A 17,105-nucleotide genomic window follows, 5' to 3' on the forward strand; every position below is an offset into this window, starting at 1 on the left:
CTAACCCGTATAACCCACATCCCACTACGAGTTAGACAGACCAAGTTCAAAACGGGTCAGGCTAGAAAAATGCATGCTCAGCCCGTCAAAAAAAAAAAATCGGATTAACCTGAATCAATCCGACCCGTTTTGACGATTTTACATAAAATGTTTTTTTTTTTTTCTCGACATAACATCTCTTATTAACATTACTAATAACTATAAGACCTACTAGATGGTGAAATAAGGAGAACAATTTATATGCTAATTGGATGACTTTAAGATTGAGTTGGTAATAATTAAGACTTGATGGTGTATGAAGAGCCATCACACAAAGTTCAACACTTAGATTTGGCGTAAAATTGTTTCAATGTGGCATGACCACTCCACGAGTTGTATAGCTTGATTGCATTTTATACCTTGAAATAAAGAATTTAAAAAAAAAAAACTAAAAAAAAAAAAGAAAAGAAAAGGAAGATTTGTAGGTAATGTTGTTTGTACTGTATACATAGACGACAAATGTGTGCAGATCAGATATTAATTAGATTCCTTTAATTTGTTCATTTATCACATGCTACAAATAAATGAGTAATATTACAAATACATCAATTCTGGATAAGATTTTTAAAAATAAAATTCTTTCTAAAGAAATTTTAGTGATGCACAGTTTTTACATATATATATATATATATATATATATATATATATATATATATATATATATATATATATTGTCTTATATAAATCTATGGTTAATAATTGAATTTTAATTTGTTCAATTTATGAAGGACGTGTCTAGCAATTTAACCTTTTTGTAGTAACTGAGCTTAAGATGAGATGGAAATTAAATTAAGAATTTTTAGTGATGATTAAAGACACCAAATTTGGTAACATAGAATGATTAAAGACAAATATAACTATTACATACAATGTAACTGAAGGACTAAAGAGACAATATATTTTCTTAAGAAAAATTTTATTAGATCAGTATTTATACTTCTCCTATCTTATTAAGTACTCTGGATGGTTAGAGAGAAAGAGTATTTTCTCATCCCCTCTCATCGTTAATAATTGAAATATAATCTTATTCATCTTTCTTTCTTTTCTTTTTTTTTTTTAAAAAAAAATTTTAAACCACATTATTCATTAAAATCAAAGAAATACAAGCTGAGAAGAGGATATTTCCCTCGGCCTTGCAGAACCAAGAGGGCATACCCTCTTTTACAAAAATGCCTAAGAATATATACAAATTAATGAACTTTAAGTTGTAAATCCATGCACCTTAACCTTTAAAGTCATGCATGTTAGCTTAAGCTTTAAATATATTCACCTTAAGTTTGGAGTCATTATTCCTAAGCAAAAGAAGTTGTGCACCTCAATAGTTAATTTGTGTGAGTATAAATATAATATGTGCAGTCCAACTATCAGCTTAGGTGAGTATAAATATAATATGTGCAGTCCAACTATCAGCTTAGGCTTTTAGTTGAGATGGAGCACATGCTTTAATTTGGTATCAGAGCCATGCAAAAGGTCTTGGGTTTGAATCTCTGCGTCGTGCACCTTAAACTTTAAAGCCATGCCCCTTAAACTTTAATTTAAATATAAGTCTAGGAGTCATTATGCGCCTAGAGTTTCAGTTTTAAAGTTTTGCAAATTATGCACCTGGAGTTCATCTTTGCAATTTTAAAGTTTTACAAATTTTTGCACCTTAATGAGCAAATTTATGCACGTGAACTTTGTAATGTAATAAGTTAAAAGTTCAACCCGGAGCAGTCTATTAACTTTTCTTATTTGAACTGATCAATTATGAGTAGAGTCACAATACAGGATTTATTAAGGAAAGTGGACTCGTTGACGGCGGTGGCTTTGGGATTCGCCGGCGTGGGTATTGGTAAAAAAATGAACAAATTTCTTTGCTCATTAATCATGTGCTACAAACGTACAAATTTCTTATATTATCTTTTTGAAAGATTATTTTCTTGAAAACAACTTTATTGGTGTATAGGGTTTACATGCATATTTTTATTTTTAATAAGAATAATATTCAAATAAGTTACTACTGAATTATTAGCTATATTTAAGCATTATTATTCATTTTAGTCCTATTTAAGCATTATTCCTTTTAGTCTTATTTTCTAACGTTAATTATAGCTAAGGGACGAGAAGTGAGCACGACTAGCTAAAAAAAGACAAAATTTGTAACGTCAGTTATAACTTATGGATAAATAAAGAGAAAAGTTTATATGCTAATTCGATGACTTTAATTTAATATTGAGTTGGTAATTAAGACTTGCTGGTGTAATGTTGTTTGTACTCTCATGCAATTTTTAAACGACAAATTAAATGTGTGCAGATCTTAAATTATATTCCTTTGTTCATTTATCACATGCTACAAATAAATGAGTACGCAATATTACAAATACATCAATTTCGGATAAGATTTTTAAAAATAAAATTCTTTCTAAAGAAATTTTAGTGATGCACAGTTTTTACATATTAAATGGCATCTTTAGTCCCTGAGTTATAGGGGTAGTGTAGACTCAGTCTCTGAGTTATGGCTGTATGCGAGTTTAGTCCCTCAGTTATTCGCGAAGTGGCGAGTTTAGTCCCTGACCATTAAATTTGACGAAAAAATTAAAAAATATTCAAAATTTGAGGAGTAAAATAGGAAATTCACATTTTATTATTCTTCTTATATCAAAACCACTTTTACAACATTATTTTTCACTTCTTAGCCTAATTATTTTCAAGATTTTTCATTTTTAAAAGCATTTTAATAACTTTCAAATGACTTGTTAGGAACCTGACTCTTGTATAACACACTTAAAACTTAGCACAAATAAAGAAATGCGTGATCATTGTATTTAGGTGTATGAAACATACTATCCTAACAAGTTTTTATCTTTTTACTAAGCAACAAATGTAATAAAATTAAAACTTTTGAGATAGGATAGTGTGTAAAAAAATCTCAAAAGTTTTAATTTTATTACATTTGTTGCTTAGTAAAAAGATAAAAACTTGTTAGGATAGTGTGTTTCATACACCTAAATACAATGATCATGCATTTCTTTGTTTGTGCTAAGTTTTAAGTGTGTTATACGAGAGTCAGGTTCCTAACAAGTCATTTGAAAGTTATTAAAATGTTTTTAAAATTGAAGAATCTTGAAAATAATTAGGATAAGAAGTGAAAAATAATATTGTAAAAGTGGTTTTGATATAAGAAGAAGAATAAAGTGTGAATTTCCTATTTTATCCCTCAAATTTTGAATATTTTTTAATTTTTTCGTCAAATTTAATGGTCAGGGACTAAACTCGTCACTTCGCGAATAACTGAGGGACTAAACTCGCATACACCCATAACTCAGGGACTGAGTTTACACTACCCCTATAATTCAGGGACTAAAGATGCTATTTTCCCTTTTTTGTATTATATAACTATATGGTTAATAATTGAATTTTAATTTGTTCAATTTATGAAGTGTGTTTCTTTCAATTTAACGTTTTCGTAGTATCTGAGTTTAGGGTGAGATCGAAATTAAATTGACAATTTTTAGTAATGATTAAACACACCAAATTTGATAACATAGAATGATTAAGGACAAAAAAATAACCATTATGTACACTATAACTAAAGGAGTACTAAAGATACATACAACATATTTTCTCAATAAAAATTTTATTCGAGTATTTATACTTCTATTAGCTTATTAAGTACTTTGGATGGTTGTGAATGACCTTGCGGTCTAGTGACATGAAGTGAATCTCACAAATACGAGGTTTTGGATTCGAGCTTCAATGGGACGGTATTAACTATTTATTGACTCTTTGTCCCTTACATAACCAAGAGGACATACCCTCTTTTACAAAAATGCCTAATAATATATAAAAAGCACCTAAGTGGCATAAGACCAGTGCACACTAATTGACTCTCCAAACATTGCAAACAACACACTTCAAAATTCAGCAGCATAACGGCAACACTCATAGTTGAGTCACTCAATCTACAAACAATCCATTAAAATATTCTTTTTAAAAAAAAAATAAAAAAAAGTTACCAACCATGTATCAGCTTTCAAAAAAAAAAAAAAAAAAAACTCTGTATCAAAAAAGTGGTAAAAAAATATAGTGATGCATGTAAGTATCATGTATGAGTATACATGTAAAGTGGGAGGTTATAAGATTGAGTCTCAGTGAAGACGATATTGACCTTTGTGTGCTTCAGTAGGTTGAAAAATATCTCGACACAAGATCAATACTTGATAGTTGCAATATGGTGAACTAAGGTGTCCTTCAATAATTTAAAAATTTAAAATGCATTATTAATATTAATATAATTTGTTAGTTATGGACTAAATTGTCACTTTACACATAATTAAAGGTAAAAATTTGTATATGATAATAATTTATTAATCGAGTCTATAATATAAGTATAATTGATAGACTAAAATCACAATTTACCTTATATTATTTATTTAATTATGGGGTAGTCGTGGGTTGATTAGAGTCACAAATTTATGTAGAATTCAATATTTGAAGTTGGTAAATTATGGTTCACAATTGTCCCCGCGGCCTGCAAATCTTTTCCATTACTTTTTTCTCTCAAATCTTCCAGACAGCACGTGATTATTGTGAACTCTATCGCATCCAATTCCATTAATGCAGCAACCACATATTTGTCGTAGAAAACTAAAACAGAATAGTATAATTTTTTAAATACTACTAACTCTATTAGAATGCAGTATCTGTTCATAACTACTTTCTCAACCTATTGATTGAAGCACGGCTCGAACCAACCACCTCCCATATAAAGGGAAGGGTTTGATGCCACTGGACCACAAGTTCCTTGGCCAGAATAGTATAATTGTTGTATCCGAAAGTCATAAACTCTATTCTTATTAATATATTTTCAATCAATTTTATTTAGTATAATTGTTGTATCCGAAAGTCATAAACTCTATTCTTATTAATATATTTTCAATCAATATTATTGCATAAAATTTGTATATTACAATTTATCACTCATGCGTAATCTGTAAGATTTATTTAATTTGCACATACAAATAATAAATACAGATTTTTTCGTCAAGGACCTTGTGTTCTAGTGGCACCAAGTTGCTCTCCCTTATGGAGGTTGTGATTTTGAGTCTCAGTGGAGCGGAGGTCTCTTCGTGCTTCAATAGGTTGAAAAAAATAGTTATGAACAGTGTCTAAGAAACTAGTTATGAACAGATACTGAATTGTAATAAAGTGAGCAATACTCAAAAAAAAAAAACAAATCACTTTTTGGTTGGACCAATTTAGAATATATTCTAGTGGTCAAAGTAATTGTGAGTTCTCTGTACTATAGTTTTGTTCAATTTAATTCTTCTACCTTAGTTTTATTAAATTTAGTTCATGTATTTTAAAAAGTGAAACGATTAATGACAATAGTTAAGTGTTCAAATCTCAAGTGACAATGTGCGGCATATTAGTATGATGATGTGGCAAAAATAATGTCAGCGCCACATCAACTATTATCCTTAATTGTAACCTATTCTGGTATATAATGGTAAGAGCACAAGCCTATAGTCGAAGTCTGTCAAACACCTCTCCATGCATTTTCATTAATGAAATAACGTTATTGTACTCTTCAAAAAGAAAAAAAAAAATAACGTTACTGTTGTGTAATCTTTGACGTTTGAACAGCTATTAAATTTAAAATATTGTGTCGTAAAACTATGTCATTAATATATTTGCAATTCTCATAACACATCAGTACGGAATCATGTTGTATTTTTTTAAACTAATAACCATAAAATATCAACTTAAATATAATTTCAGCTTTTATATATTTTGTCAATATAGGGCAAGAGAAGTATAAATACACTCATTCAAACAAAAAAAAAAATTTATTCGGTAACGTAAAAGTATCTCAATTATTGTAGCAGAATTATTATTTTTCTCCATAATTATTATTTAATGTCAGCAAATTTGGTCTTTAATTGATAGACAACCACTTCATTAATTGAACAAAAGTTCTAGTATTAACTGTAAGTTGTATACGGAGTAATACTAAAAAAAAAAAGCATAAATACTATGAATCACTAAAATACTATATATATATATATATATATATATATATATAACTTGTGTGAGACTGTTCCACGGATTCTTGTCCGTGAGACGTGTCGGTCAAGATCAAATGTAATACGTATACTTTAAAATGTAATACTAACAGGGCGTTTGGTTGGAGGGAAGGAATTAGGTGGGAAAAGAATTGCAATTCCATGGCAAAAGAATAATGTGGAAATAAAGTGGAGTTTAATTAAATTCCAGTGTTTGGTTGGAGGGAATAAAATTACTAGGAATTTCAATTCCAATGTTTGGTATACATGGGAATTGAAAAGGAATAAGTAGTATAAAGTCTAAAATGCCCATTGTTATTATTATTATTATTATTATTATTATTACTATTAAATGACAAGTACACAAAAAAATATCACATATTAAATTCAAATACTACTCATCTACCGTATCTCTTGAACTAGATATATTGTAATTAATTTCATGCAAATACTTCATCAAATGTTAAGCTTCATAAGTTCAACATACATCAAAATTAATCCAGGAACCAAGATATACATAATGTGCTTTTCAAAGTTTAGGCCACTCAAAACTTGGTTTCAAAATTTCTGCATATAAAGATTTACACAACTCACGCCATTCCATCACTATTTTGAACAATTTTGTATATATATATTTTGAACAGATCGGCGCATAAACAGAAAATTTTGCTTTTCAAAATTTAGATAAATACGTTATATACACATATCAAATTTAAATATTTAAGAGTTAGAGAAAATAAGATAATACATGGTATTAACTAAAAGAGAAGATCAGACATCAATTTTAGGTTAAAAAAGATAAGGGTAATTTTGTCTCATGAATATCTTTTTTTGTTCCTAAAATCCATGGAATTGAAATCACAAGGGGGGGGCCTGGGATTCTAATTCCATGAAAATGAGGGAGTTGCAATTCCGCGGAATTGCAATTCCCTCCAACCAAACGAAGGAATTTAGTTGCCTTCGGAATTAGGTGGGAATTAAGTGGGAATGAAATTTAAATTCCTTCCAACCAAACACCATGTAATAAGAAATAAAATATTTATTACTTATATGGAAAAGTATAATACTTTCAAAGAAAAATATAATACTTTTACATTTTGATTTAAAAATATTACGGAGTACATTTTTCATTATAAGTAACAAATAAACACTTGTCAACTTTACTTATATGAAAAAATTTAAAAATTTTGATGAAAAATGTAATAATGTAATGTAAAAGTATTGTATTTGTTTAAAAAATTATTACAATTTCTCTTATAAATAATAAACATTTTATTCCTAAGTAGTATTACATTTTTTTTTTGTATAAATATTACATTTTCATAATAACCTGACATGTTTCACGAATAAGCTAGGAATCATGAGACGATCTCACAAGTATGACCCTAAACTTTTATCCGATCCATACGTTTACATCATCACGTACTAGTGTACTACCTACCCAATAAATAATTTGTATAAGCTGATTAATGAACTAAGTGACAAGAGTTGAGGGCCCATTGATATTAAGATAGCATGGCAAACCATCTCTAGGTTGCATTGATAAATCGATCGATTCAACAATATACCAATATCGGGAAAATATTTCATTAAAAAATAAATAAATAAAGAGAATGAGTGAATGTAAGTATGTAACTAGATTTTATAAACTGACAAACAAATAAAATAAATAAATAAATAAATAAAGAATGAAACAGAAAAAGAAAAATTAAAGAAACAAAAATATATCTTCACGAATGCATGTGTCTTTTTCAGTTTTTGTGGAGACGTGATGCGAAAGTTTTTTTGAAGAAAAAAAAATCTAACTTCATCTCTCTCCTAAATTAATAGCCCATTTGGCATATTTAAGTTTTCAACCAAAACTATCAGTTTGTTTTCACCACAAGTACACAACTAGTTTCCTTTCAAAACAACTGCAGTTGTTTTGGATATAACTGTAGTTTCATTCGCTATTATATACTCAAATATGTGAACCTGTTATTCAGTTTCCTTTCAACACAACTACAATTTCTTTTATAATACATTGCAGTTTCCTTTTCAACACAATTACAATATCATTTCGATATAACTAAAGTTTCATTCGATAATATAAAAAACAAATGTGAAGCAGTATCTTTTAAGATGAACTGTAGTATCAGTTACGACTTACGGCAGCCGTTTCTCCATGAAACAGCGTCGTTCTGTGACCCTGGTGCATCGTACAACTACTGCGCACAGCTCTGCGGACTCATGTTTACCCATTCTCATCGTCCCGTACCTATCATCAATAATGCCGCAATTATGAGGTTCAATAATTTGCATGCCATTTTTGTCAAGATTTTTGATCTTTTCCTAATATATTTTCTTTCAATCAGACTCCGTATCACCTAACCTATAATAATATAATAAATCAAAGTAAATTACTTCATTGTCAGTCCATTACTTATCTCTGGTGCTCTAAATTAAAAAGGAAAATTATATATCCACTCTTAGCATTACGCCTCTATAAATAGCATTGGAACTCAAACCACACTCCTACAAACATTCATTCATTTCCCAATTAAGTTGTGATCTAGCTAGCTAGCTACCAATATGAAAACCCTAGCACTACTCTTCTTCTCACTTTCCCTCTATCTCCTCCCCAACCCAACTCACTCCACGTTCAATCCCATCCGCCTCCCCACCGCAGATGAACCCCTAGCGTCTAGCACCCCGGTGCTGGACACTGACGGCGAAGAGCTCCGGCCGGGCCAAGATTACTACGTAACCTCCGTCACATGGGGAGCAGGCGGCGGAGGAGTGAAACTCGCCGGGCTGGACTCGCAGAGCGCGTGCCCGAGCGACGTCATCGTATCCCGCAACAGCTTCGACCTCGGCAACCCCATCACGTTCACGCCGGCCGACCCGAACGCCACCGAGGTCTCCCCGTCGACCTACCAGAGCTTCAGCTTCAACGTGGCGAGCAACAAAGTGTGCCAAGACAAGCTATCTTGGGGGGTTCAGTACGACCGGAGAAGCGGGCAATATATCATAAAAACCGGCGAGTTTGTAGAGAACCTAAGCAACCAGTTCAAGATTGAGGTGGCCCAACCCTCCCTTAACGCCTACAAATTGACTTATTGTCAGTTTGGGAGTGATAAATGCTACAACCTTGGCAAATACACCGACCGGCGGTCGAGGGCTACGCGTTTGGCTCTGAGTAATAATCCCTTCTTTGTTGTGTTTCAGAAAGCTAGTGATGTGTAATCACAGTGTAAGCACCGGTAATATGGTTGCATGCTGGCTATATATAGCTATGAGAAATAAGTGACGTTGTAGCTTTGACAACGTAAGTTTAAGAATAAACATGCAACAAATCTGTTTGTAATGACATGTTTAATTTGGAAATTAACCAACCCTTTGATTGTGAACATAGAGTTTTAAAATTGTGAACATGAACTTGGGTCCACCTTGCAATGTGGACCCAAGTTCATGTTCACAACCACTTTAGTTCCTAGAAAAGCTAATTTAGTACCTCACACTTTAGCTTCAAAAGCCTATCTTCAGGCTAATTCTTTGTACGGAGACTTTGTTCCAACTGACTTTATCTCATCTCTTTTTCAGTAATCTAGGTTACCTTTATTGCTTAAAAAAAAAAAAAAAAAAAGAAGATCAATATACCTCTAGACAATAATAATGATAATAAATTTAAAGTAAAAGTCAATCTGATCTCTTGTGAGACCGTCTCACGGATATTTATTTGTGAGACGTGTTGAGTTTATATGGAAATATAATATGGAGTAATATTTATACTTGAAAATGTAATACTGTACTAGTCAATAATAAAATGCTTGTTACTTATAGGAAAAAGTGTAAAATTTTAAAATTAAAATTACACTAATTAAGATTCTTACTAAGAATTGACCGGGACGGAGAATTCCCGTTCCCGCCTAATTCCTTGGGGGTATGGGGATAGAGACTATTTTCAATTCTTGATTGGCCGGGGGATGGGGACGGGGACAGAGACGGGGTCAGGGTTTCGGGGATGGGAATGATGAGTATTTATACTTCTCATCCCCGCCCCATTGTCATCCCTAGTTTATTTATACATTTTTTTAAATTTAAAAAATAGAGAAGAAAGAACGAAAAATTAAATTGAAGAAGTAAAATAAACACGGGCTCATTCACATAGACAATATTTTATGTTTATTTATAAAATATGATATTATTGGATATACTTGGAGGGTCGAGTCTACTATCACGTCTATTCTAAGAAAATATTAAAATAAACTCAAATCTCTTCATGTAGATAACATTTACCGCTTGTCTATTTAAAGATCGATCTTTATGGTGCGTTGAGTTCAGGTAATGTTTCAAGGTAATGTGATTACTCCCTATTTTCTTAGGTAATATTATAGATTATCTTAAATTATTTCAACTTTATCCCTATTAATTAATCCTTATATAATAATAATAATAATAATAATAATAATAATAATAATAATAATCTCATCATCATATGTTTATTCAATGAAATAATATGCATAATACACACACACACATATGTATATATTATATTCCACAATTCAAACCAAACACATTACACACAACCAAACAAGATAGGATTTGTTGCATGTTTATTCTTAATTATTAATTACATGTACAACGTTACTTATTTATCCATATTAGGCTTTCACAATCATGAAACTGAAGGTATAATCGGTGAGGGCCAAACGCGAAATCACGATCTCCTCGTCGAGGTATCTTCCGACGTTGGAGCATTGGTCGGCGCCGAAGGGACAGTAAGTGATTTTGTAAACGTTAATTTGGGGATCGACCACCTCAATCTTGAACCGGTTGCTGTCGACGGAGTTAAACTCGCCGGCCTTCACGAAATCCTGCCCGGTTTCAGCGTCGTGCTGAACCGTCCAGCTCACGTGATTCACGCACCGCTTCTTTTTGGTCGCACACCTTTGAATCTGAGGCTTTGGAGAGTGGAAAGCGTGACGGCCGTGGCGTTCGGGTCCGCCGGCGTGATCGTGATTTTGTTTCCATGGTATAAGTCGCTCGGCGATACGATCACGTCGCTGGCGCATTTGGTCCTGTGATCCAACTGGACGAGTTTGAGTCCACCTCCGCCGGCTCCCCATATGGCGGAGACTATGTAGTATTCTCCGCCGGGGCGGACCTCGTCTCCGTCGGTGTCCAGCACCGCCGTCGTGTCGGCCGCCGCTGCTTTATCGGCGGGGCGAAGGCGGATGGGATTGAACGTGGAATGAGTTGGGATGGGGAGGAGATAGAGGGAAAGTGCTAAGAAGAAGAGTAGTGCTAGGGTTTTCATATTGGTAGCTAGCTAGCTAGATCACAACTTAATTGGGAAATGAATGATGCTTGCTTGTAGGACTGTGGTTTCAGCTCCCATGCTATTTATACAGATAATGGACTGACAATCAAGTCCAGTATTTTACTTTGATTAGGTGATATATATATATTGAGTACTACTGACTCTGTAGTATCAGTTCATAGCTACTTTCTCCACATATTATGGGAGTGTAAATAGCGACACTGGATGCAAATGATGAGAAAATTGCACTTTTTCTCCCTATGTTATTAAAGTGGCAGTTTTTTGGCAAGCGGGAATCGTCACTTGTGGAAATTGAACTCGAGTTCTTCCAGAATTCTTCTCCACAAAGAGAGCTCACTTGTCACTTGAGCTACTCCATTAGATTTCTTTCCTGTAATATTAAATTGACATTTTTATCCTTAAAAATAACTGTTTAATTTATTTTTATTCTCCAATTAATTATTACTAATATGTATGGAACCTAATCGAACACTGTAGCAACTAATTTTCGGTTCGATACGAACATAATCCAACAGTGTAGCAATTGTTGAATTGGTAGCTAGGCGTCATGTTTTTGAATTGGTAGATGACAACTTGGGAGAAATATTTAATAATGTTCGTTGGTGTTGTGTTGAGCTCTCATGGATATAATGCAATTTATAGGCGTCAAGAGATAAGGTTGCATTATTGTGGAATATAATGGACAATCTAAGGGTATTGGTAATTAAGCATGTGTTGAGGTTACAAATAACTAAGTAATATTATAAGTACATCGGTTTCGGATAAGGTTTTTATTAGATGGATTTTAATAATATAATTTTATTACTTATATAGAAAACTATAATAATTTAAAAAAAATATATAATACTTTTACATTTTGATTTATATATATTACATTTTTCTTTATAAGTAACAAATAAACACTTGTCAACATTACTTATATCGGAAAATTTATACATTTTGATGAAAAATGCAATATTTTTACATTAAAATGTAAAAGTATTATATTTGTTTCAAAAAGTATTACAATCTATCTACAATCTTAATAAGAGCCAATAAAGTTATGGCTCTAACAAGAAGAAAAAAAATGTTGTGTAATTATTTACTTAAACGAATGGTTCATATTATTTTGATTTTAGTTATTTTTTATGATTTTACTTCTTTACCCTCTATTATATTATTTTCTTCCCTTAAATAGCCCCAAATTCCGTTACTATGAACTTTAGTAACGGAATAATCTGTTAACTTTTAATTTACCCATGATAATTTCTATAAAAAGGGTCGTAGGTTCAAACATCATCCCAATCAAAGTTGGCATAATTGTTAAACATATACTACGAATAGTCGAATATGTTAGAGTATATATATTATTTAAAAATAAGTATCACACTCTATTACTCTAATCAAATTAAATAAATTAATAGCTACAACAACAAAAAATAATACATATGCATTTCTTTAATTTAGAATTCGATGTTTACAAAACCGTTATTCAAAAAAAAATATTCATTATCAAAAAATTTAAAAAGAAATATAACTTAATTAGTTATATTGTCTTAATTTTCTACAATAAAAATTATTCATTATCAAAAAATTTAAAAAGAGATATAATTTTATTAGTTATATGTCTTTATTTTCTACCATAAAAGTTATTCATTATCAAAAAATTAAAAAAAATATATAATTTCATTAGTTATATTATCTTTATTTTCTATAATGCAAACATTTTTACCTTCAAATTTATTAATTAATTATATTCATTACATTATTCATTGTCTTCTTATTACACTATCTTGTAATTAAATACTCTGTACCATAATACAAAATAATGTTATATATTTATTTACCAAGTATTCTATTAATAATATAGAAAAAAATTTAAAAATAGTTTAAAGAAAATCATATTAACTACTTGTGGAGGATTTGTTAGCAAAGAAGACATTCAAATAACCCAATAAATTAAAGCTCGAAACTACCCGTAATATTTTTTGGACTACATCACAGTTTTTCACTTTAAATGTAAATCGTATTTCTTTATTAATATGATTTAAAATGTATAAATTTTTATTATCAAAAATCATTTTTATTTATATTATCATTTTTAGACTAAGTATTTAAATTATCGTTTTTACAAAATTGCAAACATTTATTTTAGTGACAATAAATTATAATCAACCTCTCATATATTATTTTGCATTTATATACTTTGAATTACCAATTTAAATAAACAAATTCAACATTAAATTACAAATGCATGAACATCGATCTCATATATAATCTTGTATTAATATACTTTGAAGTTCTTATTTAAAAATAAACATTGGACATTACCCTATTCAATTCGCGTAATGTGCGTAAAAAAAACCAGTTTATCTTATAAGTAATAAACATTTTATTTCTAATTAGTATTATATTATTTTTATAAATATTACATTTTCATAATAACCTGATATGTCTCACAAATAAAGAATCGTGAGAAGATCTCAGAAGTATGACCCTAAACTCTTATCTATACGTTTACATCATCACGTACTAGTGTACTATCTACCCAATAAATAATTTGTATAAGCTGACCAATGAGCTAAGTGACAAGAGTTGAGGGCCCATTCATATTAAGATAGCATGGCAAACCATCTCTAGGTTGCATTGATAAATCATTCAATCGATTCAGCTATATACCAATATCGGAAAAATATTTCATTAAAAATTAAATAAAGAGAGTGAGTGAATGTAAATAGATTTTATAAACTGAAAAACAAATAAAAGAAAGGAAGATTGCACTTTTTGTTTTTAAGTTAATTATAGGGTAATTGTAGAGTACATTACTCACTAAATGTTGGTCATACTCACTTTTCGTCCTTAAGTATTGACGTTACACTTTTGTCCTTTCGTGTTCACTTTTCGTCCCTGAGTTATAATGGGAGATAGGCTCAGGCTCGATACTAGAAGTTTGGTATAAAGGAAAAGGACGACTGATGGAATGCGGAGAGAAGAGGGTGAGCTTGAGGCGACGAGGGTCGACCGATGATGAGTCGGTCAGCTAAAGATTTGTTGTTAAGATGACAAGGCAACAGAAAATCTTAGAATCAGAGTGATTTAATAGTGCTATTGAAACAGTTAATTACCATGTAAGTGATGGGCTAAAGAAAGGTGAAGGAGAAGAGTGGTCCGGCCGACCTATCAGTCGTGGCCGAGGTAAAAAAAAAAGGCGGTGCGAGAAAGGCTGCCAAAGAAGGTTTCCAAAAAAGAGTCTGGAGGCAAAGCGTGGAAGACATCGAAGGAAAATCAAAATAGATTAGTAAAGTGTCCAAATGTATTAAGGAAATAATTCCTAACTTGAATATGGTAGTTTCGAGTTTTCAAAGGAAGAAATCTCTCCTAGCCTGTATAAATAGGGATGTAAGGCCTTGAAAGAGGCATAAGCAATCTTCCGCACTCTAAATTTCCGATCAAGTGTTAGTCGATTTTCCGGTGATGTTGGCCTGTCGTTCGACCATTCGTGGTTGATTAAACCAACAAGTTATACTAAAATTACAAATTTTGTACATAATGTTTTATTAGTAAAAAGACGAAAATTGCAACGTCAATGATAATTTAAGAAAAAAAATGAATATAACCAACACTTAGACATGAATTTTACAATTGTCTTATAATTTATGGACGAAAAGTATAATTTTCCTATATATTAATAAGAATATAGTGGCCTGCATTGGTAGCTCAACTAGTCACAGGGGTGAAATTTGAAAAAAAAAAACTAGGGATTAAGTTTCACCTCTCACAATGTGAGAGCAATCTCTCAAAGTGAGGAGACGACTTTTTGTGCATTATGAATAAAAGTGTTTGTCGAGCCTTTAGGGTTGGAGATTCAACCTTTTAGAAGATGAATAGGTTTCATTTTTTATACAATAATTATACTTTACTATTGGGTGTTAGGTTTTCGACGACAATAATTAACTATTGCTGCATTGATGGAATTGGATGTGATAGAGTTCACAATAATCACGCGCTGACTGGAAGATTTGAGGGGAGGAAAAAAAAAAAATTTTTTTGTGGCCTCGGTGGACAATTGTGAACCATTTAATTTGATCATAATTTACCAACTTCAAATATTCAATTATACATGAAATTGTCTCGGATCTAAAATCACCCTACCACTACCCCATACTTGCATAAATAATATGATGCAAGTTGAATGATTTGCTTATGAACAAGATGATTCTTTCGTGAAAATACACAATTAATACATAAAGGTACCCTAAGAGTGAAAATTCACCTTATATATAATTTTAGCCGATACAATGATAAAAAGGTAAACAATTCTCTCACAAAGTCAAATTTAAATTTTGTAATTACTAAATCAATTGTAAAAATAATTTAGCTGAAATTACTACTTAATAAGCTAGCTTGTTTGTTATTTGTCATTTCATGCAACTATGTCAATCAACATACATGAAGAACTATATCTCGGTTGGTCCCACAATATAATGCAATCTTACCAACTAAATATATACTATTAATTAATTGAATTACAAGCTAAGTCTACAACTTTAATATACTAACTACTTAATTATTAAATAATACTGATAAATTTGACTTTTAGGGTTTGTTTGCAAATGCATAAAATGTTTGCTGTAAAACGAATTATGAAAAATGATTCATTTAAATAAATTGTTTTTAAAAAAAATAAATAAATTGTTTTCATTATTTCGTACTTGGTTTAATGTAAAAACAATCATTTTTTTTTTTGTTTTGATGAAAATTTTAAAAAATTATATTTTTGTATTTTGTGAATTTTTATAAATATGAATGTAAATGTATTACAAAACTACTTTCCTCAAAAAAAAAAACATTACAAAACTAGTATTTCTTATAAAATATTACTTATTTTAATGATGATATATAATAATTATAAATATATTAACTTGTAGCTTATTATAATAAAAATAATAAATAAATTCATAAATATAATAATTCTGAGCATAAATTGGATTTTTATTTTGAGAGTGAGAGTGGTGGAGATGAATAGAGAGAAACATAGTCGTCAATTCATTTTTAAAGGAGTTTGAATTTTGTAGCATAATAGCTCTTTCTTGCGTGCAAGGATGATACAAATTAAACGGTAATCACATAGTTTCCAATGAAATAAGCCAAAAAATTTCTGTTGATGAACCGATTTAGCCTAATTTGGTTTGTTTTGCTCAAAACATTGTTGCAAAAATCAGTAGCATAGGTGATAAGTGCTTATTTGTTTATATTTTCTCCCTGCCACTAAGTCATTTTGCTTTTAGATCATTCCAAAATTTATGAGAATTAGTGCTTATTTGTGGTTATTTTGCAAGGAATATGAGTTGGAAAGCATTGGAAGCTAAGATGAGGATTTTCATTCATTTTGGATGCATTTGGAGTCGATGGGAATCAAGGAGAAGTTATGGAGATGGGTGAAACACTTCCAAGTTATTGGGGAATTGATAGATTATGTTAGTTGAATGAAAGAGACATACAGTGAAGTTGTTTTGAAGGAGAATAAGCTGAATTGACACAAATGCCCCTCATGTAGACGGTCAACTAACGAGATAATAGTCGAAGGACCAAAATTGTCCTCGTTACAATAAGTCTGTCCAAAAAATGGTAAAATTTTTTATGGAGGACTAAAATTGTCTTTGCCACTATAAGTCTAGGACTAAAAAAGGAATTGACTCTATATATATATATATATATAT

At 30.9% G+C, this 17,105-nt stretch overlaps 1 protein-coding gene and 1 pseudogene across 1 annotated transcript; one reads left to right on the forward strand and one right to left on the reverse strand.

The window, feature by feature from the left end:
• Positions 1-8,586: 8,586 nt before the first annotated feature.
• On the forward strand, positions 8,587-9,472 carry LOC116015098 (sporamin B-like). The gene has a single exon (XM_031255108.1). The coding sequence runs from the start codon at positions 8,655-8,657 to the stop codon at positions 9,306-9,308; it is 654 nt and encodes a 217-aa protein (XP_031110968.1). The 5' UTR covers positions 8,587-8,654; the 3' UTR covers positions 9,309-9,472.
• A 1,063-nt stretch (positions 9,473-10,535) lies between these two features.
• On the reverse strand, positions 10,536-11,472 carry LOC116033785 (annotated as a pseudogene).
• Positions 11,473-17,105: the final 5,633 nt, after the last annotated feature.

The sequence above is a fragment of the Ipomoea triloba genome, chromosome 1 (genome assembly GCF_003576645.1).
Source record: "Ipomoea triloba cultivar NCNSP0323 chromosome 1, ASM357664v1".
In the NCBI taxonomy this organism is placed as follows: Eukaryota; Viridiplantae; Streptophyta; class Magnoliopsida; order Solanales; family Convolvulaceae; genus Ipomoea; species Ipomoea triloba.

Excerpts from the sequence above, each read along its gene's own strand:
- LOC116015098 (XM_031255108.1), top strand. The coding sequence starts at position 8,655 with ATGAAAACCCTAGCACTACTCTTCTTCTCACTTTCCCTCTATCTCCTC.